Below are 23,557 nucleotides of genomic sequence, written 5' to 3' on the forward strand. Positions count from 1 at the left end.
GAGAGGAGAGGAGAGGAGAGGAGAGGAGAGGAGAGGAGAGGAGAGGAGAGGAGAGGAGAGGAGAGGAGAGGAGAGGAGAGGAGAGGAGAGGAGAGGAGAGGAGAGGAGAGGAGAGGAGAGGAGAGGAGAGGAGAGGAGAGGAGAGGAGAGGATCATCCCAGAGCTCTCATTCCCAACATACCATCCTCACAAGAGACCTGTGACCCCCATCCTCTGCAGGTGTTGGCTGATGTTTAGCTACCTTGCCATTGATGTCACAGCATTTGCCAGGCTGTGCTGGGGGACAGGGACACATGTGGCACTGTGCACAGGTGCATTGACAAAAGGAGCTGCAGCTCCGGGGCACACTGGTCAAATCAAATAGGGTTTTCACATGCTAATTACCAAACATTGGCCAGCACAGGACCAAGCACACCATACCACAAATCTGCTGGTCTTTGAGGTATTTCCAGCTTGCTAGAAGACACACCTGGGCAGAACTTATCGAGGCAGCTGGGAGGGCCCTGTCAAGGGTTGCCCATTGCCCTCAGGCATATGGAAAGAGGACCAGAATCACAGGAAGGCAAGTCCTTGGGACAGGGAATGGAGAAGCATATGGCTCACCCCATCTTGGCCAATGTGCTTGGAAAGGGGAAGCTAAGAGGCAGTTCATTGCCAGGACACAAGAATAGCCCCATGGTGAAATGGGGGTGGAGGGGTCTCCTTGGGGATGGTGGGACCCTAACCCAGCCCTGTAGGGTGCCACCATGCCCCAGGCAACCCAACCACCCCTTGCTTTGCCATGTGCCTAAGGACAGCCCATGCATGGGGGGTTTATTGAGCATGACAAGCCAGCTGGGACACCAGATAATCTCTGCCTTGCTGGGGACAGTCCCCCAGCAGGGTCAGGCACACTTGCCACAGAGGAGTGGAAAATTCCTCTCACTGTGCTGGCACTCAGTACAGCCCGAGCACATCAGCTGTCATCCTGCAGGACTTGGCATGCCCTGGAGTGTTTATCAACACTGTTTCGCAAGAACCATGGCATACAGCCTGGCAGAAGCATGCAAGCCACTTGGGCAACCGGCTCTGCTGAAAGCCTGTGCTCTTGGGAAACACTACAGGCTGGGAGTCCAGTGTGGATTGATGTCATCTGAGTGGCCATCAGCACCTTCTCCTTTCTGGCCGCCTGAGTTCAAGGACGGAGATGTGAGCTTTGGTCTTGGCCCTCTCTCAGTCCTGCAGAACCTTTCCCTTGGTCTCACCTGGCAGGGTTATAGATGACCTCAACCTGCTGGTTCCCCACTCACCCAGGGCATGTTACTCCATCCTCACAGGGTATATGGCTTGGGCAGGGAGGTACCCCACTCCCTCCAAGGGGTTTGGAGGTATCAGCTGGAGCAACAGTGTAATTGTGGTGACAGCACATCTGGCTGACGGCTGCCCTCCAGGCATAGACCAGCAGCTGCATGATGCCTGAGAGATGACACAGCAGGGCCAGCCTGTCCCCAGTTGACTCCAGAAATGCACAACTGACACAATCCCCTCAGGGAAGAAAGCAGGCACATCCTGGACGACACTGGCTAGACTGGCAGGGGACATGGAGTTGCAGTCAGGCCCTGGGAGCTCTGCAGTTGCCCCAGACAGGGCTGCCTATGCCCACCCAACTCCATGGTGCTGTACATGGCCATCATCAGTGGGTGCAGCAGCCGCCTGTCAAGAAGGCACAGTGTCAGAGCGCTCTGCTCTGCCAGAGGCACTATGGAACCCAGGACAAGTCTTCGCTGCTCTTGCAATTTCAAGATGCACCTCAAACCCCTGCTTTAAGTGGGAAATGGGTGGTGGGCTTGTGAGGTGGGTGTCACTCCCTCAGGGTAAAGAAGCAAAGCATGTTCCTGCCCAGCCTTTCCGAAGGGACAGCTCGGCACCTTCCCCAGCAGACAAGGTCCCTCCAATAGAACTGGGGGTGCAGGGACCGGGGGCAGATGGGGTGTTCCTGGGCTGGGGACCATCCCAGGAAGACCAACTGGCTCCTGAAGCATCGCACAGACCCTGCCCCAATTCCAGTGCAGCTGGAGCAGCAGCAGCAAACAGGCTTCGTGCAGCCGCTAAGATGTTTGCTGGAGCAGAGGCACGCATAAACATTTTGTTTAATCAAGGACTCGGAGTGAACACAGTGTACCCTGGCTCCCTGCAGAGGGAACAGCTGCGGCCCTGCGGGGCAGGGCCAGGGACACCGATCGGCGGTGGCAGAGCGACCTCCCGTGGCACGGTCCCGACCCCGGGGTGCTCAGCACCGTCGCTGCGGAGGCAGCAGAAGGAAGCCCCATGACACACGTGTCCCCACCCTGCTCTGAAGGGAGCCTGTGCCCCGGCTGCAGGCGGACCTGGCTGCTTCCAGGGCAGTGTGTCTGGCAGCTGTGCGGTGCGCTGCAGCCGTGCCGGAACCGAGGGCAAGCTGGGAGAGCCCTGAGCTGCCCTGCCCGTGGCTCTGTGGGTGGTGATCTCACGGCAGTGTTGTATCAAGAGAGCCCAAGACCCTGGCAGTGCCAGCTGCTCTGGTCTCACACAGGCAGGATGGGATTCCTTCCGCGCCCTCCTGCCCTTCCGGGAATGAGGTGTTGGGGCTGGGGACCTCCTGTGCCCCACCAGGCCCCCTGCTCAGCGAGAGCAAGGGGAGCTCAGAGCTCTTTCTCTGCAAGCCCCGAGTGAGCAGCACGGGCGCCCAATATCTGCTGATGGATCCCGGGCCAGCATGCAAGAAGACAGCTGATGGAAACGCAGAGCACAGAATACTTCTGTGGTGGATCTGGCTAAGGCCAGGCTTGGAGGAACTGCCATCAAATTCAGTTTTGTTTTTTTTTTTTTTCTGGGATCTGCTTGGAATTAAGCATCTGAGTTGCTGTGTTTAAACCTGAACCTTTAAACATCCCTTCCCACTCCCCCCCACCCCAGCATGTGCTGCACAAACCCCAGGTTTCTTTGGAAGCATTATTTTAAGGATAAGATTTAAAGGACTCCTTTCACAAAGAATTGTGCTATCAGGTTCTTTTTCTTCTTTTAATTTCAAAAAAGGTATTTTTGTGCATTGGGGACTAGATCGAGAAGAGCTTTGGAGAACACTGTGAAGGCAGCCAGACTGTGGTATTGCCAATCAGCACACACCTCTTCTTCCCACCAGCCTCCCACTCAGCTGCCAAGCCTGTTCCATGGCTTCCCAGGCAATTAGTGGTTGCAACACACATCCACACAGCCAGCAGAACCACTCCAGTTTTCCATGTGTCCTTGATAACCTCTTGTGGTTTTTTAAGCCTTTGGTAGTAATGAAATGACTGAGGATAATGACAAGCATAAACTCCTGGAGTGCAAGACCTGGAAAGATGTTTTTCTTCTAAGCAACTGGTGTCCCTTGGTGGGACAGGTCTGAATGGGTGAGCTTCACTCTGTATGTTGAGCTCCCATGCTCTTGGCAATCAGACTGGAATTAACTGGTTTCCTAGTGTGCATCCAGGGTAGTGTTTGCTTGGTTGGCTGGTTATGGTAACTGAAAAACAGTCCAAATCACTTCAACCTTACGTTTCCAGACCTTACTGCTTTATTTCTAGAGCACCTTGTATCCTATTTTTTTCCATTTTTAATGGAAACAAAGCTCCACTGGGTTATCATGAGCTCTGGCAGCCGTTCTTTTTGCTCAGCTGCCAGGAAACTCCTCACCTTGACCTAATGGAGGAGCAGCCAGAGCTGCTATCTGGGACAGCACTGGTGTGCAACGGGAAGAGCAGGGACAAGGGGAGCTCACAGAGAGCAATGCAGCAGCTGAGCCAGTGTGAATTCCAAAGCTCTGTTCTTGAAATATTAAAAGACAAAATTAAGGAAGACACTTTTCATGGCAAAGAAAATGCCAGAGCTTAGGGAAGGTTTCTGCAGAGCAGCAACAGAAGCAGAGACCCAGGACAGAAATATTTTGGGTTGTACTCCTCTCTTCCAACATTTGGGCAGGATTTGAAGGGGGGAAACCAGCAAATCCACCAGGAGTTTGAGGGAAAAAACTGAGAAAAGCATTACTGAGATTAAATTTAGAAGGGTAGTTCAGAGGAGTTTTACTATTTTAACTCTGGAAGAGAGGACACCTGACTTACTCCTGAGCTCTGAGGGAGCCCTTATCAGCTCTCTCCTCTCCTCTCCTCTCCTCTCCTCTCCTCTCCTCTCCTCTCCTCTCCTCTCCTCTCCTCTCCTCTCCTCTCCTCTCCTCTCCTCTCCTCTCCTCTCCTCTCCTCTCCTCTCCTCTCCTCTCCTCTCCTCTCCTCTCCTCTCCTCTCCTCTCCTCTCCTCTCCTCTCCTCTCCTCTCCTTTTCCCTGCATCAGGCAGAGAGAAAAAAAGTATCCTTGATAAGATTGCAAAAAAAAAGAACTACTAACAAGATGACTTCGATGTCAGCTTAGGTTTTAGGGGACAGGGGTCGGCCAACGGCCTTCCAGGGCGTGTGTGCTGCAGATTGTTCTGTAAATGCTGATGTGTTGACTTTGCGGTCATAAAAGATTTTCACAAGGAATGTATTCCTTTGTAGCCTTGCTTTGTGCTGATAATTCAATTGCCAACTATGTGGAAGGGAAGAGATGCAGTAAGGCCTGCTCACATGCTGCTTAAATCCTTGCTTTAAAAGATTTTTTTTTCCCCCTAGGCATTACCAATTCCTTTGCCCTGAGGGTTGAGGATTATACAGTGCTCTTCCTGTTTCCATAATCAAGTACCTGAACACCTCAGAGCATGTTTAAAAATAAGCGTGATAATAGCTGTATTTTACAAGGGAAAAGCTCAAGAATGAGGCTCGGTTCGGAGAACATTGTAATTTGATGTCAACCTTAAACTGATAGTTCTTAGTGTCCCCTAGTTACGTTAGGCACCCAAGAGAGCGTTTGTGTGCACAGTCTGACCCAGAGGACAGGCTTTTAGATGGGGACGGGCAACCTCTGGCGGAGAGGGAAGCGTCTCTTTCACAGCGCGGGCAGCTCGGAGGCGCGGCGGTGCTGGGCTCAGCCCGGCGCCTCAGGCTGCGGCCGCGCCTGTCCCGGCCAGGCTCTCAGGGCAGCCCCTGCCCGGGGCGCGTTTCCTAACCCGCACGGGTGGCACGTCGGCAGGGTCGCTGTCACCTCGCGCCGGCACAGCTCACCTGCCGCGTGCGCCCCCGACCCGCTGCCCTCGTTCCGGAGCAGAGGAGAGGGCCGACCCGGGGCGGGCGGAGCGGGCCTGAGCGCCGCGCAGCGAGACAGGAGGTGGGCGAGGCCGCCCTTCTCCCCGCTTCTCCGGGCATCGCTGCGCTCCCGGAGGGATGCGGGCCGGTGCGGCCCCTGGGCTGCGGCACCGGCACGGGCCCCAGCACGGGCCGCGGCGGGGCGGTCGCCACGGCAATGCGGACAGTGCGTCGCCCCGACGTCACTTCCGCGCTCGGCGGGGCGCGGCGCGGCAGAGCCGCTATGGCGCTGTCGCGCGCGGAGCGCTGCCTCGCGCTGCTGCTGCGGCTGCTGTCGCGCGCCTGCCTCGCGCTGCTCGCGCTGCTGCCGCTGCCGCCGCTGCCGCGCGCCGGCCCCGCGCGCGCCGCCCCGCGCGCCGCCCCGCGCGCCGTCCCGCCGCCGCGGCGCGCGCTCCTGCTGCTGCCCGCGCGGCGCCTCGCGGAGCTGCTCCGCGCGCGGCAGGTACCACCCGCGTCCCGGGGAGAGGGGGGAGCCGGGGGGCCGCGGGTGCCGGGCCGCCCAGCGCCTGACGGCGAGACCCGCTGTGCCCCTTGCCCAGGTGGCGTGCGTAGAGGTGGTGGAGGCGTACGTGGAGAGGATCAAGGAAGTGAATCCCCTCATCAATGCCGTGGTTAAGGACAGGTGAGCTGGAGGCAGAGGGCACACTCGAGGAGACGGTGGCTCCCCGCCTGCCTCCCTTCGGGCCCCGGGCCCGACCGCTGCACCGCGCCCGGGGCACGGGGATCCCCTCGCCATGCCCAGCGCCCGGCGGCGGCTCGGCCGGGATGCCGCTCCCGGCTCCGGCAAAGACCAGGCAGACTCACTTCCCCCACAGGCTCCTGCCGCACCTGGGGCCCACCCGCCCTGCGGGGACCCCGCTCCTCGCTGATCCAGTGCCGGAGCATCGCCGGGTGCTTTGTTGCAGGTTTGAGGAGGCCCTACAGGAAGCCCGGCAAGTCGATAAGCTGCTTTCGGAGGGTCCTGGCGATGACTGCCTGGAGGAGAAGTTCCCCTTGTTGGGAGTTCCCATCACCGTTAAGGAGGCCTTTTCTCTCTACGGTGGGTTTATCTTTGTGCCTCTCCAGGTCTTGATGTGCTCCCCACAGTGGTGGGTGGCTGTGGCAGGTTCTTGGAGGGAAGTAGTCTCCCTTTCCCTGGTTTGCACCAAGCTCTGCCTGGGCTTCTGCGTTTGTGATCATTTGTAGCACACGGGTGCTACAGAGCTTGTGGTGCCTCAGAGGAGCAGCCCTCACTGGGAACCTGCTTCTTGCAGCTCTGGGTCGTCTTGGGGCACTGGCCCTGATGCCTCCCTCCTGTTGACCTTGGCACCACAGGGATGCCCAACACCTCTGGCTTGGTCAACCGCCGCAATGTGATCGCCACTTCAGATGCCACCGTGGTGTCACGGCTAAAGCAGGCAGGTGCCATCCCGCTGGGTGTCACCAACTGCAGCGAGCTCTGCATGTGGTACGAGTCCAGCAACAGGGTCTACGGGCGGACCAACAACCCCTACGACCTGCAGAGGATTGTGGGCGGCAGCTCAGGTGAGCACCAGCACCTCGGCACGGTCCTGCACGAGTGGCAGGTTAAAATGCAGCGAGGGAAGAGTTCCAAGTCTCTGCACACAGTTATTAACCTGTCCCTGGGCTCTTGCAGAGCTTATGGGCCTCTTTCCTGGGCGCTGCTGTAGGCTGTTGGGAGGTCTAGCTGCTTTGCCTCTTCTAGGTGTTTCATCTGGCATTGCTTCAGTTTGCTCTGTTGTACTTCAGCAGGAAAACCCCTTTGGCCCACATTCCCCGGCTGTTCCCCACCCATCACTAAAGCCAAGGTGTCCCCCACCCCTCTTGCTTTTTAGGCCCCCACCCTCCCTATGAGGTGTTCTTGCGTTCCTGGATGATTTGCACCATAAATCTGTGGGTTTTGCCATGTTTTCTCCTGTGCAGGTGGGGAGGGCAGTGTCCTGGCAGCTGCCTGCTCAGTCATAGGTGTGGGCTCTGACATCGGCGGCAGCATCCGAATGCCTGCCTTCTTCAATGGAGTCTTTGGCCATAAACCCACAACAGGTAAGGTGGGTGTTGGGGTCTCCTCTTCCCCACCAGCAGAAATGCCGTGAGGTGAAATGGGGGCTGTGGGTTGAGCCCCTTCAGGACACCCCTATGCTGGTCACCGGTGAGGTTGCTGTAAGGAGTCAGGTAACCTCTTGCGTGGGACGAGCCTGATGAGGGAGCACAGCTGGGGTTGGCAGTTGGGAAGCTTTTGGTGGCAGAACGCCAGGCACGTGGGAGATGGGCAGGGGTTTACCCAAGTACTGTGTCCTCAGCCTGGGATGTTTTCACAAGGCTGGGATCTGCTGGATGTTTTTCTGTCTTTCAGTATCCTGACTGGGTGCTTTTCCTCCCATCCCCACCCCATGCACCTTGCCATCAGCACTTGTGGGGTGTGCAGTCCCTGGGGAACCATATCTCCCTGCACCCAAAGGCCCCCCCAGCAGGGCTGTCCCCGTCTGGAGGCGATATTCGGGGTAGTGTCTGACTTCTCTGCCCTCAGGGGTGGTGCCCAATGACGGCCAGTTCCCAAACGCTCATGGGGTGCGGACCAGCTACCTGTGCACAGGGCCCATGTGCCGCTACGCAGAGGACCTGGAGCCTGTGTTGAAAGTCATGGCCGGTCCTGGGGTCAGCAAGTGAGTTGTTCCCACTGCTCCAAGCTGCTGAGCTGGAGTTGGCAGCTCTCTGGTCCTCACAATGTATTAGTCCTTTGTACAAGACAGGTCTGCACCCCACCTAGTTTGCTTGTTACTGATTTCCTTCCTCTGCTGCTGGCTTCAGCAGGACCTTGGCTGCTGGGACTGCCTTTCCCACCCCCCACGTGCTCCCAGGAACTGGCAGCCATGGGCAGACTGATAGCTCTCCCTTCACCAGTGAGCTGCTTCCCAGCTCTGTCCCACACAGAGGGTCTGGACTTGTTCCTGGGTATTACAGCGCCTTTTTTCCTGTTGTTGAATGAGGAGTTTTCTATCCCACACCATGGCCAGTTCAGTTCCTTCAGTTCTTGGTCCGTGCAATCAAGTACAACCGTGCTGTGTGCCAGTGAGGGGCAGAGCAGAGGTGGGACCCATGGGGCAGCCTCCTTTTTGCCACAGCCTGCACACAGTTGCTCTCTCCATTACCACTTCACTTTTTCCCGGGCTCTTGTGCAATCCCAGTCTTGGCTGCAGTCAGGGCTTGTAATCACAAGGTGCTTCTGGAGAAATGAGAATTTTCTCAACAGAAACTTGATGGGACTGAGGGGGCAGGTGAGCAGCTGGATGCGTTGTGTGCAGTAGGTGTCTGTGCCTTCAGGGTCTCACCTTGCCACTCTGGAGGACAGAGCAGGGTCTCTTCAGGACACAAAACAAGCGTGTGAGAACCTCTAGCAGCTGCAGAGGATCTGGGGATGGATTTGTGACAAAGCACCGTTCCTTTCCCAGGCTGAAACTGAATGAGAAAGTGTCGCTGGAGAAAATCAAATTCCACTGCATGGATCATGATGGCGGGTCCATTTTTGTATCACCTGTGGACAAGGAGATCTTGCAGGCCCAAAAGAAGGTAGAAAGCAAAAGAGGATGGTACTCACCGGTGTGAGCCTTAAGATAGAACCTGGGAGACAAAGGAGGCCTGGGGAGGGGAAAGAGCTGCTTTGTGTGTGGCTCCTGCAGGAGCTGGCGGAATGAAGGGCTGGGGAGGCAACCTTGCATCCCAGTCCTGTGCTTTCAGGAGTTAAAAAGTAGAAAGAACTTCTTCAGAGCTAAAGAAGACACAAGGGGAAGATCTTGCTAGTAGGTCCCCTTACTCACTCTCTTTTCTGTAGTTTCCACAGGCTGATGGCAGTGCATCAAATCTTTGTGGAAACAAGCCAGTCCTTGCTCTTCCCTTCAGGTGGTGGAGCGCCTCGAAAGTGACCTCGGGGTCCAGGTTCAGCATGTGACGATCCACAAGATGAAGTATTCTTTCCAGATCTGGTCAGCCATGATGTCATCCAAGGACAGTGAGGGGCAGGTATGTCAGAGTGAGTTGGCAAAGGCACAACTTTGGAGGCATGAGGGAAGAAACAGCTGTTTGGGGCCAACTGTGGAGAGCTGTAGGCTTCCCAAACCTACCCAGGGGCTTTCCCTGCTCCATGTGTCCCCCCAGTCCTCCTTTCATCTCTTCCTAAAGTTGCACAGCCCCTTCTCCCCTGCTGTCCTGGCTCTCAGCAGAGGAGCAATGTGGTCATAGGGAGGGGGGAGGTTGTTTTGGCACATTGACCTTTTCCATGCAGGTTGGTAAGTGAGCCAAGCAGGAGGCATCCTGCCTTGGTCTTTGCCCCATGCTGTGTCTTCTACTTGTAGGCTGATATTAACACCCTTTGGGATGCCAGGACAGGCAGGGGACTAGCAGCTTTCCAGCAGGAGGCCTGCTTGTGTTATTTTTCCCTGAAATCGCAGCTGCTGTGCTGTGCTCTGTTCATGCAGGAAAGTACTTTGTAATAAAATAAACTTCTGGGAGTGTTGTAACTTGTGATGAAACAGCCCAGCCCCACCACACCTAGCAGGGCTTGTCTGGCTCCTCTGCCTCCTTCTTCCAGATCCCATTGTCATATCACAGGAGGAAGTGCCTCTGGGGCATTATCCCTTGCATTGTGTCAGTCGGGTGCTGCTTTGGGGGGCTCTCACTTCTCCTTGCTGTCTCTGGCAGGGAAAAATGCTCCTGCTGCTGCCCTGGATCAGTGTCAGAGCTGTGGAGCTCCTGATGGGCATCTCCTGTGTGACAGCAGGAACACCTCACATTGGGATAATCGGATAATGGGAATTTCACTGTCCATTGCCAGCCTGTGCCTCCCTGCTGCATGTTGCCTGTGCTGACAGGGGGAGTGGGTGTGTTGCAGGAGGCACAAAGATTCACAGACCTGCTGGGGGACCACGGGAAGCCAGTGTGGCCGCTGTGGGAGCTGATGAAGTGGCTCGTGGGGATGTCTTCTCACACTCTTCCAGCTATCGGTAATGCTGGCAGGGGCCCTGGGAAGTGCAGAGGCAGTGGTGGCGTGGGCAAGCTGTTAAATGCAGGTATTACCCTTCCAATATCCAGTGAAGGAACTCGGGGTTTGCCCTGAGCAGCTTCAGCCAATTTTGTAATGACACTCTGTGTCTTTGAGTTGCATGCAAGCTCAAGAGTGTGGTTATTTGATAAATGGGAGTGGGTACCTTGGGGGAAGAAGTGAGGATGATGGAGCTGGGGGCAGGGTTCACTTTGCTGTGAGCCATACCAGAACTGCTAGGGGTCAGAGGCCTCAGTCACAATCTGCACCAATCTTGTTTCATAGCAGCAGGTACTAGAGAACCCTAATTAGTGCAGTTGTGCTGCTGTCTAATGAGTGCTGGGGTCATTCTGCCAGCTCTGCTCAACCCCACTGGCTGGGAAAGCTGGAAGGAAGAGGCAATCTGCTGTGGCTCCTGGCAGGACTTGGGGGGCCACCCCAGAAGCAGGGGATGTTGCATGTGGCTGGGCATTGTGTTTCTGCCCCATATAGCCCACGGTCCTCTCATATGCTCTTGTCCCCATTTCTACCTTTCGCTGCAGCCCTGGGACTGACAGAGAAGCTGGTGAACCTCAACGTCAGTGGGAAGGCCAAGCTGGTGAGCATGGGGAAGAGCCTGCAGGAGGAGATGGAGGCACTGCTGGGGCCAGATGGAGTGCTCCTCTACCCCTCACACCCCACCATCGCCCCCAAGCACCACTCCCCTATCTGTATGCCCTTCAATTTTGCCTACACAGGTGAGCAGCCCTGGCTCCTGTGGGGTTGCAGGTAGGGCTACCAAGATGGTCTCCCCATGGCAGCAGTGTGGGCTGGCAGCTGGGGTGTTGTATCCAGAGTGTTTGCATTGCTGACGGTGGGCTGTGCAGCAAAGAGAGGCGCCTTGTTGCTCCAGACAGTGGAGTGAGGGTTGTTGTGCTTCATACTGTGTGGCATCTTTTACCTTTTGCTGAAGGTGCCTGTCCACAGCAGGGCAGGTCTGACTTTGTGTGTGATATTGGGGTTTAGCAGGAACCCAAGACCCACCATCCCTTGGGGTACAGCCTGGGGCTCCCTGTGTGCTTCCCATGTGGTCTGAACACCTCGGTGCCAGTGTCAGTGCTGCATTGCTTTGTGGAGTGATGGCGGGCTGGTGCCTGGGGCAGGAATGTCCCAAATTTGGCGTGCCACAGTGTGTGCCATCACTCATGGATGCTGTTTATACAGTGTGTGGGCACTGGGAATCTCTGGCCAGTGATGTTCCTTGTCAGCATTTCTCTGCAGTGCTGCATGAAGCACCAGCTCCCAGGATCTTGGTGCTGTGTATGGCAGAGCTGCCTGCCCAGCGTGGGAGAGCCAAGCAGTGATGTATCCCAGTCATTGAGCTCACTCTAATCCATCCAACCTTATCTCTTGCAGCCATCTTCAATGTCCTGGGCCTGCCGGTGACACAGTGCCCGCTGGGGCTGGGCAGCGAGGGGCTGCCTCTGGGCATCCAGCTGGTGGCAGCTGCCTACAATGACCACTTGACGCTGGCAGTGGCACGGTACCTGGAGAAAGCCTTTGGAGGATGGGTTTTACCAGGGGAAGTTTAACCCTGGGAGGCAGGGGCAGAGGCAGTGACAAGTGCTGATGCTTGATCCCATCACGGCACTGCCTGCTCCCTCTGCATCCCCCTGCGCCCTGCTGGGAGTGGCTGATGGTGCCTCCAGCCCAGGAACAGCTGGACCATTGCCCCTGGAATCCTCATCCCTGTGGCACCCTCTGTCAGGGAGAGACCTGCCTTTCCCAAACCCCTCAGGAGCCCCAGTGCCACAGTCTGAGGATGCCCTGCCTTCAGTGGGCACCCACCCATGTTTTCCAGACCTTGGAGTTGGCCAGCTCTGTAACCCTTCTGCTTTCAAAGCACTGAGTGAGAGCTGGGCAGAGGACGTGCTTCCAGATTGCTGGGGGCAGCTGTGCAGCACCCCTCAGGGCTCCCTGGGCCTAGGGAGTCCTCCTTGGCATGACCCTACCCACAGGGCTGGACTGTGCCTGCTGCACCCAAGCTTGTCAGCCCCCACAGGCCTCCCAGGCTCCTGCAGGCTTCCCCCCACCCTCTGACAAAAACAGGAGAGGGGTTGAGGGGACTGGAGGAGCCATAGGCCTGCCTCAGCAACAGCACTTTGTAGGGTGGTGGGTGCTGGGCTCTGTGGTGTGTGCAGCCGTCAGGCACAGCTGGGAGCATTTCAGCAGTGGTTAAAGCATCTCCTGTTTGTGTTTTCCCCTTCTCTCTGGGGGGATCATCCTGCCTGACTGGTATCCCCTGCTGCCTGTCCTGCTGAGCTGCCTGGCCTCTGCCCCAGGAGCAGATGTGGGCAGCAATGTGAATGGTTCGTCTGAGCAGGCAGCAAGCACAAGGTGTTTTCATTGAGGGAGGTATTAAAGAGCTTGTCCAGTCTACTGTGGCTGTGTGTCCTTTTCCTCATGGCTGTCTCCCTTCCAGCTTCTGCCAGGCCCCAGCCCCATCTCTACCAGGGATGTGTCAGGGCTACCCAGCACTGCTGGCCATTGGAGTGCTGGAGGGACAACAGTGGACATGCTGGCATTGGCCCCCATGGTGGCACGTGGCCACTCTGGGGTTCTTGTTTTGGAATGCCCAGGCCGACAGTGACTGCTGGGCTCTGGGCAGAGCTGAATGGTGCTTATGAGCCCCACAGTGCTGCCGCCAATGGCTCTGTTAGCCTTGCAATGGTTGTACAGTTCTTGGGAAGCATAAGTCCAGCTGTGTTTTGTCCCAGTGGGCTGCCAGAAGCTCTTGAGGTGGTGCAGAGTCACGTGCAGGTGTCTCATGGTCTCCATGGCAAAATGAGGGGCCCCAGCCCTGTGTGCCCAGCCTTGGCAAGGATAAAACGTGCTACTGGTTTTGCTGGGATGTCCTGGCCTGTGTTTGCCCTGCCATGTGTCACCCCTGGCCTGAGCCCTTGCTCCTTTCTGTCCCCGTGTCCTTTCTGGTCCCTGCACGGGTAGCACAGGATGCTGGGATGACGTGCTGGGCCAGGCTGTGCCTCAGCTCTGGTGTGCAGAGGGCACTGCTGAGCGCACGTGCCCAGCTGGGACGCTGGTAACGAGGAAGCAAGGAAGGAAAAAAAACAAATCCTGGCTCAGCAAAGGAGGTACAAACTACCCAAGTCAAATCATGTCTCCCAGCGTGGTGGCACAGACAACACGGACTGTCCCCCATCTGGAGGAAGCCTGGCAGCTGAGCAGACCGTGGTGATGCTTCCAGTGAACACTCGGAGCCAAACGTGAGGTTGCTGAGTGGAGGGTGTTGTGTTCAACAGTGTGGTTGGTGAGGTGGGTTCCTGATATGGCAGAGGAGAAGAGAGGAAATGCTGGATCCAGGTTGGGGGGAGTGCTGGTGCTTCAGGGTAGTGTGGTGGGGATGCAGACAAAGGAGAGGCTGTGCAGAGCAGAAGGGGTTAATCCCCAGTCTCAGTTGTTGCCACAACACGGGGAGAGTTGCTGGGATTTTTCCTCTGGCCGAAGGAAAGGGGAACAGATGTGCTGGGGTTCAGAGGGGGGCTGGCAGGGGCTGGCCTGCAGTCACCCTCGCTGCTTCAGGGAAGCATTGCCTCCCTTGTGCTGCTGTCTGCAGTGAGAGCAGCCCTGTCCCTGCCTGTGCAGGCAGCCGGTCCTGGGGTCTCAGTTCCCCAGCTCTGTGCCTCCGTAAGCCCCAGGAACAATCCTGGAGGCTCTTTCTCCCTCCAGGCAGAAATGCTGCCTCCTTCAATGGGCTCTGTTGCAAAGCCAGGAGGGTTCTCGTTGGTCTCAGGGTGGGGGAATCCCTTGGCTGACTGCCTGTGCTTCGGCTCTGGTGTTTCAGAGGTCTCACCTCAGCCCTCACCCACAGTTTGCAGCTACTCGTCCCTGCTTGTTGACTGTTCCTCCTCGTTTCAAGCTCTTAATGCTGCAAGGGACAGGGAAGACATGGGGGCAATGTTTTGTACCCACGCGCTGAGGTGGTTGTGCTTGTAACAGTGCAAAGTCGGTGTGAAATGGGAAGAGTGAGAAGCACTGACAGTGGTGAGCCAGCCCCACCGGTGTCCCATCTGATCACGGGTGCTCCCACCCCTCTGCCTCTGGAGGTGGCCCTGGGCTCTCCACCTTCACAGGGGAATGTGTCCCCACAACCACAAGGTTGGTGTTGGTAGCCTCAAAGCCCTTGCATGTCTACTCCAGGAGAGGAAGGTTACCTCAGTGACCGGCAAGAGCAGGGAAAGATTCCTGGTGGCTGAATGGTGGGGCAAGGCCAAGGTAAGAAGGGACTGGCCAGGTGTCAGGCACAGGTGCCCAGCGGGACCAGCCTCTGCTGTGGTTCACAGACTGAGGTCTCTGTTTACAGCCCAAGAGGGTCCCTCATTGTGCCCCGTTTTGCCTTGTGGGTGCCGTCACACACGGTGCCCTCCCTGCACCAGGGAGGCTGTGGGATGGCTGGGGGTGTCCTGGCAGTGGTGTGCCAGTGTGAGTCATGCCCAAAGCTGGGCTGAGTCACCTCCCCAGTGATGTGAGCATCAGGTGAGGAGCTTTCTCAGACTCACATCCTGGTGACAAAGGCAGTATGGCTTCTCACCACGGGGTGCCAGAGATGGGCGCAACAGAAGGTTGCTGCAGCATGTGCATAGTGCCATAGCAGTGTGGCAGCTGCCCACTGTCCCTGTGGCTTCACTTACCACCACAGCCCTGAGGGTACCTGCCCTGCTGCACCCCCAGGGTGCAGCACAAGGTCCCCTGCCCCTCCGTAGTGGTCACCTCTGTGCTACAATAGGCATGTGGACTCCATGGGCCAGTGTCACTGGCTGAAGCTTCTGTTTTTAATCCCAGGTCCCAGCAGCCTGTCATGTCTGTGGGTAGCAGAACAGCTCCAGTATACCCACCCCTTTCCATGGCCCCCGGTGCTGCAGCATAGTGCAGGGGCAGATGGATGGGCTGTGGTAGGATGAGCCCTGCCCTGCTCCTGCTGCTGTTTCTGGCCAGCTGCTCCCTGCTCCAGGGTAAGCCAGTGCTGAAGCTGTCACCACAGTCTCGGGCGGGGGGGGGGTGGGACTTGGATGCAGGGCAGGAAGAGGCACAGGGACACCTCTCAGACCTACTGAAGGTACCTGTGAAGAGGAGAGACCCAAGTGGTCGTCAAGGTATGAAGAAATAGAAAACCCCAGGGTCAGCAGCGGCTGTGTCAGGGTGCTGTCTACCGTTTTGTCAGCTGTGTCTCTGCTTTGGCAGAAGCGTGGAGAGGGTGTTCTCAGTGTGAGATGAATTGGGAGGATACAGGCGGCTGAGCACCTGCTTTGAAGTCAGTGTTTGCCCATGCTGGGCTGAAGCTGGGGAACCTGTGCACCGGGCCACAAGGGGACCCTGCAGGACACTGCCTCATACCCCTCTGCTCCCTCCCCAGGCATGCTGCTGAGGCCACGGCGTGTGAGGTTGGAGGCACGGAACTTCCACGTCTGGCTGTGCTGGGAGCCAGACCCCAGCTTACCCAGCTCTGCCACCTATGAGGTGGAGTGGAGGAACAGGTAGGAGGGGAGGAGGGGGGTGAAGGGCTCTGGTCCTCTTACACCCTGGCAGGGACTGTTGGGGACCCCTGGCAGCCAGAGGACTGTTGTCTGGCAGTAAATGCCACAGAGGAACAGAGCAGTGGAGTTGGCAGGGATTGGCTTGTCCTACCCCTGCACATGCAAGGTCAGTCAGGATTGTGTCCTGGTGGGTTTTGAACAGCTTCAGGACAACATCCCTGGACAGCTTGGTCCCTTTCCTGGTCACTCTCCCAGTAACAAACTAAGGGGTTGCTTTTGGACTGGGGTTTTGGATTTGGTTTTTTTTTTTATGCTAAATAGGATGTCCTGTATTTCAACTTGTGTCCACTGCCTCTTGTCCTTTTGCTGGGCACCACCACCCAAAGTCACCTTTCTCTGAGGCTCAAGCTGTCACTACTTGCTCAGTTTCCCTTGTACCACAAAACCTCAACTCCTTGGTTGGTTCTCCCTGCCACGGCTGTATGTTTTCTCATTGTGGAGAGCACAGGTCAGGGCACAGTGCCAGATACCATCTGTCCCCAGGAGGGAGTCAACTTGCTGGTGACCCCCCTCCTCACACATCCCGGGACACTGTTGGCTGACACCTGGGCTTTCCTACACTTCCCACCTGGGCAGGATGGCGGTGGCTGGGCAGCCCTCCCTTTGGGCTGGGAGGATGTTGAAAAGAAGCAATCCCTGTGCTTTCTCCCTGGGCAGAACCTCGAACTGGACCAAGGCAGGTGCCTGTGGGAGGCACAGCAGAAACTCCCAGGGCTGTGAGCTGTATTTTGACAGGATTCATGATATCTACTGGGCACGGGTGAGAGTGGTGGCCGGAGGTGAGCAGTCCGAGTGGGCCAGTTCCAGTGAGCTGCAGCTGTACAGAGACAGTAAGGACCGGGGAGCTCCTCCAGTTGGGCTCTTCTTGGGGGGCCAGTGGGGGAGAGGGGAACTTGGAGAGATTTGATGGGATACAGTGGGAAAGCATATTGGGATACTGGAGGGAAAAGAGTCAAGAGTCCTTGGCAGAGGAAAAGGATGAGGGAGGGCTGGGTGAAGAGCAAAAGGACAGAGGAGACAGTGAGGTGATTGGTAGGAGGCCCCAGGCCAGCAAGGCACCGTGAGACTTTGGGTCTCTGGGGAATGCAGTGAGATGGGGCAGGAAAGAGAATATGCCTCCAGGCTTGGCTTTTGAAAGGCTCACCTTCCTCCCCTGTCATGGTCTGGGATGAAGCTGGTGCTGGCAGGGCCAGACCCTCTGGTGATCCATTCATCCTGACTACTGTGTTTGCCAGGTGTGGGGAATGTGCCTCTTCTCAGTCACAGACTGGCTGTTCTGGCCAAAAGACCTAGCAGTCTCTTGGAGCTAGAAAATTTTCAGGACCCTCCTCTGACCTCCATCACAGGGGTTGCTGCAATAAACAGAACGTGTGAGCTAAATGGGTTCTATATTGGCGCTCTGTGTTCCCTTGTTCATTCCCTCTGCATCCAACTGGCATGAAAGTGGGTGCATTCAGTTAAAAAGTGATTGCTGGCCTTGGCAGTGGTCTCCAGGCCCTGGTGGATGGCTCAGGGGTGAAGGTCTCAGCAGAGGGAGCCAGTGGTGCCACAGGTCTTTCGGTGTGAAGGGGAGGCAGAAGCAGTGCTAGCTGTCATGAAAATGTGGTGGCTGCCATTCCTAGAGCTGGTTTCAGAGCACAAAGTGCCATCAGGCAAAACCTGAGGAGCTTTTGTGCTTTGAGAGGGGAATGTCATACAGAAAAATATAATTTCTAGAGAAACAAGATGTCTACCTTCCTTTGAAGGTCTTAATTTTCAATTTTTTCCACTTCCCTACAGCAATTGTTGGCCCCCCCAAGTTGTCCTTTCTGCTCCAGGACCAAACTCTCAGCGTAAACATCACCACACCACTCACTCCCTACCGGAGAAGAACTGGTTCCTACAAGCGAGTCAACCAAGTGCTGCTGAAGCTGTGGTACTGGCTGCACCTGTACGAGGGGGACCTGCTTGTCCAGCAGGTGTGTGTGGTAGCTGGGCAGGGCCCAGAGGTGCAGGGCTTGCACAAGCTTTCCTGGTGCATCAAAGCCACCATCTCAGGTTGCAGTGGTGTGGGGGTGCCTGCGCTGCAGCCCTGCCCACACCTGGCTGTGCAGGTGTGAGGTGCTCTGCACCCCCAGTCTGGGGCTCCCACCTCAGCGAGGCAGGAGACCACTTCCCTCCCCTGGGTAAGAAGAACTGGACTGGCCTATTCAGATGAAAGGTGATGCCACAGGTGCTTCAGGAGATGCTCTGGGACCCGAACACCTTCTGTGGCAAAGAACTGAGGGTTGGAGGTGCCGGGGAGGAGGGACCATAGGGCAAATGGGATGTTGAGGCTGCACAGAGCAGTGGAGCCATGCACAAACCCCACCTCTGGCTTCTGTGGCCACCTGTCCCATCTGCTTTCAGGTGCCCTGCAAATGGAGGAGCGAGGAAGTGCCTTGCACCTTTGGGCACCTGAAGCCCAGCACACAGTACTGTGTCCAGACAATGGCTGCAGACATTGCCAGGGAGCGGAGCCAGGAGGCTGAGCGGTGCCTGGTGACTCCAGCAGCCCCTTCAGGTGCGAGGACTCTCACCAACTCAGCTGGCATGGTTGCATCTCAGGCCCTGCTCACAGCACAAACTTGTGTGGAGGTGTGAGTACCTCACCCCCAGCCACTGTGGTCAGGGCTGTGGCCCAGTGCTGCCCAGTGGGGACCTCTCATAGCGATGCTTTCTTGTCATCTGCCTTGGGCTTGCCTCCTGAAACACCCCAGTGTGGCATGGAAGGGAAACACTGATAGAGGGTGGGGTGGGAGGGATGTGCTTGAGTGACCCCTCAGCCTGCTGTGATGTCCTGGTAGGTTTTTCATGGCTCCCTGCTGTGCTGAGTGTCTTCTTCCTCCTGCTGCTGCTCCTAAGTGTGGTCGGATTCTGCTTCATGTGGCAGCATGTCTTTCCCAATCCTGCAGAGACGTGCCTCCCAAAAGCACTGGTGAGTGACGATCCTCCTCCAGCCTCCACCTTGTGTGTAGCCATAGCCAAGCCAGGGTGCTGAGCCCTGCATTTGCAAGGGCTCAGCACCTCCTTTCCACTAACTCTCACATCACCAAGCCAATTTTGGTTCCCAGGTGCCTCCCCTGCCATCTGAACCACTGTCCCCCAAGAAGCAGGTACTGGTGGAGGGCATTGGCCAGCCATGGGTCACAGCAGAGGATGGTGTCTCAGGCAGTGTAGCCCTTGATGTTCAGCATAGTTTGTCACAACCGCCTAGCTGGCAGGGCTTTGGCCAGCTGAGGCTGACCATGTCACTGCTTTTGATCTTGCAGGCTCTCCAGAAGAGCGAGGTGAGTGTGACCATGCAGGTGCCTCCACTCCAGCTTGAGGAGGACCCCCTGGCCCAGCTCCTGCAGACTGCGCTCCCCTCCCACAGGCCACCCACAGCTGTGCAGGCATCAGCCACGGTCCCACAGCTCCTCCAAGGCCTTGCCCAGGATGTGAGTGGCTACTGTGCCAATGGGTTTGGCCCAAACTGCACTGAGGGAAGGGAGCCATCCTGCACCCACAGTCAGCTGGGGCATGCCTTAGCTTCCCAGGTCCCCTCACAGCTGAAGAAGGATGGGGAGGCAGGTCATGGGGATGATTTGCCACAGCAGCTGGTGCTAGTGGGACTGGCTGGACACAGCTACATAGGTGACAGGGACAGCCAGATACCTGAGATATTGCTCCCCCTGCACCTCCAGCTTTATTCTAAATGCCAGTGCCCAGTCCTGGGAGCAGGCAGCCACCTTCCTCTGCCCGTGCCAAGCACAAGCTGCAGCCAGGAGTACCTGCAGCAGGAGAGTCTTGGCACAGCTGAGCACTGGATCCGACTCAGCTCCGTGAAGCTCCTGGCCAGTGTGGAGGCAGAGGGAGGGCAGCGCCTCTGTGCTCCCCAAGCCCTGCGTGGTGACAGGACTGAGCTAGAACAAGGTGACAGCACCATGCAGCGAGGCTACTCGGAGCAGGCAGAACCGTGTCTCTCCAGCCCCTGCCAGCTGCCCCCCTCGCCCCGCAGGGTCCTGCGGCCAGCTGCCTCATCCGGCTACGAGCCACGGCCCCCCATCCAGCAGTGAGCCATAGGAGCGGGGCTCCCCGGCAGCCTCCAGCTCCCAGCAGAGCCCAAGGCCCCTCGCTGAGCTCCCTGGCTGTGATGGCTGCGTGTCCCAACCTGCTGCTGCAGGGCTGGGGATGGCACTGGGGCAGACTCTCAGAGGCAGGCAGAGACATATTCCGGGCACGGCCACTAAGGATCCGCCAAGGGATCCAGAGCTTTCCTCTGGGGCTTTGGTGCTTGAGACGCAGCATAAGGAGCATGCACCAACGCTGAGCCCCCAAAACTCTTATCTAGAGATGTGTCTGTATGTGTGCATGTATGGTACAGTAGCTATACTAATGTATATACATATATATTTATAAAGCTCTTTAATAAAAAAATATTGGGGTTTTTACTTCTGTGGAAATGTTGATTCTGTGCTGGAGTTGTTTTTAAATATCACTAATTTATTCTAGAAATCTGGCTTCTCTATCCATTGTTTCTGTGTTACAGACCCAGCAAGGCCCTTCCCTGTGCAGCAGTCAGGGAAGGCACAGGGTAAACTTGGGGTTTTCCAGGCAGGAAATTGCACCCACAATCTCTGTCTTGCTATCCTGTGGGAAAAGAGTGGTTTTAGCACCATGGGATACATTTAATATTCCTGCTGCCAGCACTGGGGTGATTTATGGCTGAGAAGCCCTGCCCTGCAGTTGTCCCTCAGGATGTATTTTGAGGCTGTGCCTGAAGCCACAGAGGCGAGGGGAAACCTCCTGCTGTGTCGCAGGTTGGGATCAGTGGAGTCAAAATGCAGTGAGAAATCCAGGCTCTTGGACTCACAAAAATTACTCTGGATCTGGGAACAGGAGACAAACTGGTGTCTAGTGTCCAGGCAGCTGGTAGAGGGGATGGATGTACGCTGCTGCCAGTCTTGGGGAGCCTTTGGGGCTGTGCAGGGTCATGTTCCAACCCTGTGAGTCACTCCTGACACCCCAGCCGTTTCCATCCCTGCCTCGTACTGCAGGCTGACCCCTGTAGCCCAAAAGGGTCCATGAGGGAGCAGAGATCCACCTCCAGTTTAGGGAAAACCCCATACCAGATGCCCAAAGGAGGCCATGACTCTATGGGAAGATCATGACTGGAGCAAGCTCCTGGCAGGCCCAAGCTGACACAGGTTTGCTAAAGGGGATTGGGACCTTGTAGGGAGAGTGATGGAGCAGCTTTAGGGTATGTCTGGCATCTGGCCCAGGTCAATCTCTCACAGTCAATGTGAGGACATGTCATGTATTGAAGAAATTGAGCTCAATTAACACAAAAAAAAAAAAAAAAAAAAAAAAAAGGAAAGAGACAGTCCCAAGAGCTGCTTGAGGAACACGTTACCCATATGCTTTTTTCTACCTATGAAGTTGGTGTCCAGTTGCCATCTCCTTTGTCCCTCACAGTCTCTGATCTGCCTCAAGGTCATGGTCAAGCCCTGCATGCCTGCAGCCCTGTTTGATCAATTGCCTCATTCCCATAGCCCACAGGGCCTCCAACCCCACACCACTCTGCATGGTCCCAGGCAAGGCACCTCTTAGCAGGAGCATCAGTCAGAGCTGTTGTTTGTGCCACAGGCTCTGGGCAGGAGCCACATGCCAGGGAGGAGCTTGTCCAGGCCCAGCAGAGTGTCCATCGTGTTGCTCCAGCCCAGTCCTGGGTGGTTTGCCAGGACACTGGACCAGTGCAATGGGACCAGCCTGGCTCCCACAGCTGCTGTGTTGTGGGAGCTGGGCTTGCACTGGGGCACGAGCGGTGCTCTGATCACAGCTGGCCAGGTCTCTGCAGCTCTGAGGAGGACCAGCTCTTTCCTGAGTCTGTGGCAGGACAAGGGTGCTGGGGTCCCCATGGGGGATTTAGGCAGTCACTCACTGGCAGCAGGGGTTTGCCCTGGCCCAGGGGTGGTTGCACAGCTGGAACATTCCGACTCACATGAAAGAGTTGTTCATGGGGAGTGGAAAAAGACAGAAGGGTTGTGACATTTCAAGATGCCATCAGCAGCTGAAGTTTCCGAGTGGATGCGAGAGGGGGTTTCTGCTTTGCCTCAGAGGTGCGAGTAGCATGTGGGTTTCTGCAGAACCACAGAGAAAAAGTGCAACATTCACTGTGGGGTGAGGTCCCAGCATGTCCCAGGAGAGACCTGTTCACCACTATGTGCAGTGTGGGGTCTGAATTAGATCCCACTTTGGTCTGCCTGGCAGGTTGTTATGTGCTGAACAGGACTGGACTGTGCTGGAGGATGGACCTGGGTCAGGGGTAAGCCCCCAGCCCCAGGCAGGTCTGCGCAGGACACCGGACCAGTCCCTCCATCACCAGTGCAGCCCCAGTCATGCGCATACAGCCGGGTCCTCCTTCAGCATTCCATGCTCCCTCCACAGCCTGGAAAGGGGTGAGCCAGCGACTGGGCCTTAGGTACCCAGCCCATCCTACAGCAGCATCCTCTTGGAGGTCAGATGCCATCTCTGGTGCTGGCCTCAGGCCATGGCACAGCGCTGTGCCTGCAGGTGCTGCTGCGGGGGCTGGCGAAAGCTCTGACTCACCACGATCTATCCGCTGCTCCTGCTTCTCTCCGTGGTGTTTTCAGATTCTGCTGGTGCCAGATCAAAGCAACAAGAGGGATGCCACTGCAAACAGCTCTTTATTAGAAACAGTGGGTTTAGGACTGTGCAAGAGCTTATTTCTTATTACTAATTCTCAGAGAGCGGAGCTGCCAGCCTATGAAAATGGTGCACAGTGGAAAATTGCTCTCTGGGGGCTAACGGGGCTTTCACAGTCACTGAGTGCGAAGCATCGTACCTGACAACCATGAGAGATCTGGTGGCCTCTGAAACGATGGGGGAAAACCATTTGCCAAGATATTTTCCAGTATCTGCCAGTACCCAGCACCATCCCCATTTGCCTTTGAAAACCATGGGAGGCAGAGCTGCAAACAGCAGGGTCTGCTCTGAGCCTGTGCCCACTCTGCTCTGTCTGCTTTCTCTCCTGCCTGTCACTGCAGCTGCCCTGACACCCCTCTGGGACAGCCCAGAGACACCCCAAATCCTCACAGTCCCCTCAAGTGCTGTCCAGCACATCTGTGTATATGGCAAAGACCTGGAATCTCACTAAGGCCCTGTCACTCAGCCTCCCTGTGCAAGCTGCCTTTGTGATGGGTCTGTAGCTCTAGGTAGGTCCCTGAAGCAGAACAGAACAGCAGCATCACAGCTGTCCTGCTGGACCCCATCCTTCAGCCCCAGAAGTCTTCGTGGGTTGACAGGTCTGAGCTGCAACATCCAGGCCACTGACTCCTGCAGCACCTCCCTCTCAGTGGCGTTAGCTGCTTGCCTTGGTCAGGAAGCCCACCAGGATGTGGGTGGGGACTGTGAGAGCCCCAGAAGCTGGAGCCTGAGTGTGGTGTGTTTAGAGGATGTGCATGAAGAGGGCTGCAGGCTGACAGGCTGCAGAGAAGTGAATTTGGTGGCTCAGACCTGTGTGGTTTCTCTCCAGGCAGGAGCTTTCCTGCAATTCAGTGGACTGGGACCCAAGCAGGGTGATTGGGATGTTCAGGTCACCCAAGGGGACTGTAGAGTAAAACTGGTCCTACTTCATGTGCTGGTCTATGCGTGCTCTCACCTGGGGATGCGTGGCAAGT

General features: G+C 56.6%; 2 protein-coding genes across 4 annotated transcripts; both read left to right on the plus strand.

Annotated features, from left to right (window-relative positions):
* Positions 1 to 5,454: 5,454 nt before the first annotated feature.
* Positions 5,455 to 12,684, plus strand: FAAH2 (fatty acid amide hydrolase 2). Its single transcript, XM_053989987.1, has 11 exons — positions 5,455 to 5,673; positions 5,771 to 5,853; positions 6,137 to 6,270; positions 6,546 to 6,755; positions 7,155 to 7,274; positions 7,759 to 7,894; positions 8,681 to 8,798; positions 9,129 to 9,248; positions 10,117 to 10,228; positions 10,809 to 11,003; positions 11,662 to 12,684. Exons 1-11 carry the CDS (start codon positions 5,455 to 5,457, stop codon positions 11,835 to 11,837), a joined length of 1,623 nt encoding a protein of 540 aa, XP_053845962.1. The 3' UTR covers positions 11,838 to 12,684.
* Positions 12,685 to 13,891: 1,207 nt separating this feature from the next.
* Positions 13,892 to 20,296, plus strand: LOC128814296 (uncharacterized). Of its 3 annotated transcripts, none has more exons than XM_053989989.1 (7): positions 13,892 to 15,275; positions 15,677 to 15,797; positions 16,515 to 16,636; positions 17,637 to 17,815; positions 18,246 to 18,399; positions 18,683 to 18,813; positions 19,148 to 20,296. In XM_053989989.1, exons 1-7 carry the CDS (start codon positions 15,206 to 15,208, stop codon positions 19,931 to 19,933), a joined length of 1,563 nt encoding a protein of 520 aa, XP_053845964.1. In that variant the 5' UTR covers positions 13,892 to 15,205; the 3' UTR covers positions 19,934 to 20,296. The 3 variants fall into 3 exon arrangements, with proteins under 3 accessions (XP_053845964.1, XP_053845963.1, XP_053845965.1); XM_053989988.1 differs by having other exon boundaries at positions 13,893 to 15,275; positions 16,515 to 16,687; XM_053989990.1 differs by lacking the exon at positions 13,892 to 15,275 and having other exon boundaries at positions 15,767 to 15,797; positions 16,119 to 16,687.
* Positions 20,297 to 23,557: the final 3,261 nt, after the last annotated feature.

This window comes from Vidua macroura, chromosome 14 (genome assembly GCF_024509145.1).
Source record: "Vidua macroura isolate BioBank_ID:100142 chromosome 14, ASM2450914v1, whole genome shotgun sequence".
NCBI classification, from domain to species: Eukaryota; Metazoa; Chordata; class Aves; order Passeriformes; family Viduidae; genus Vidua; species Vidua macroura.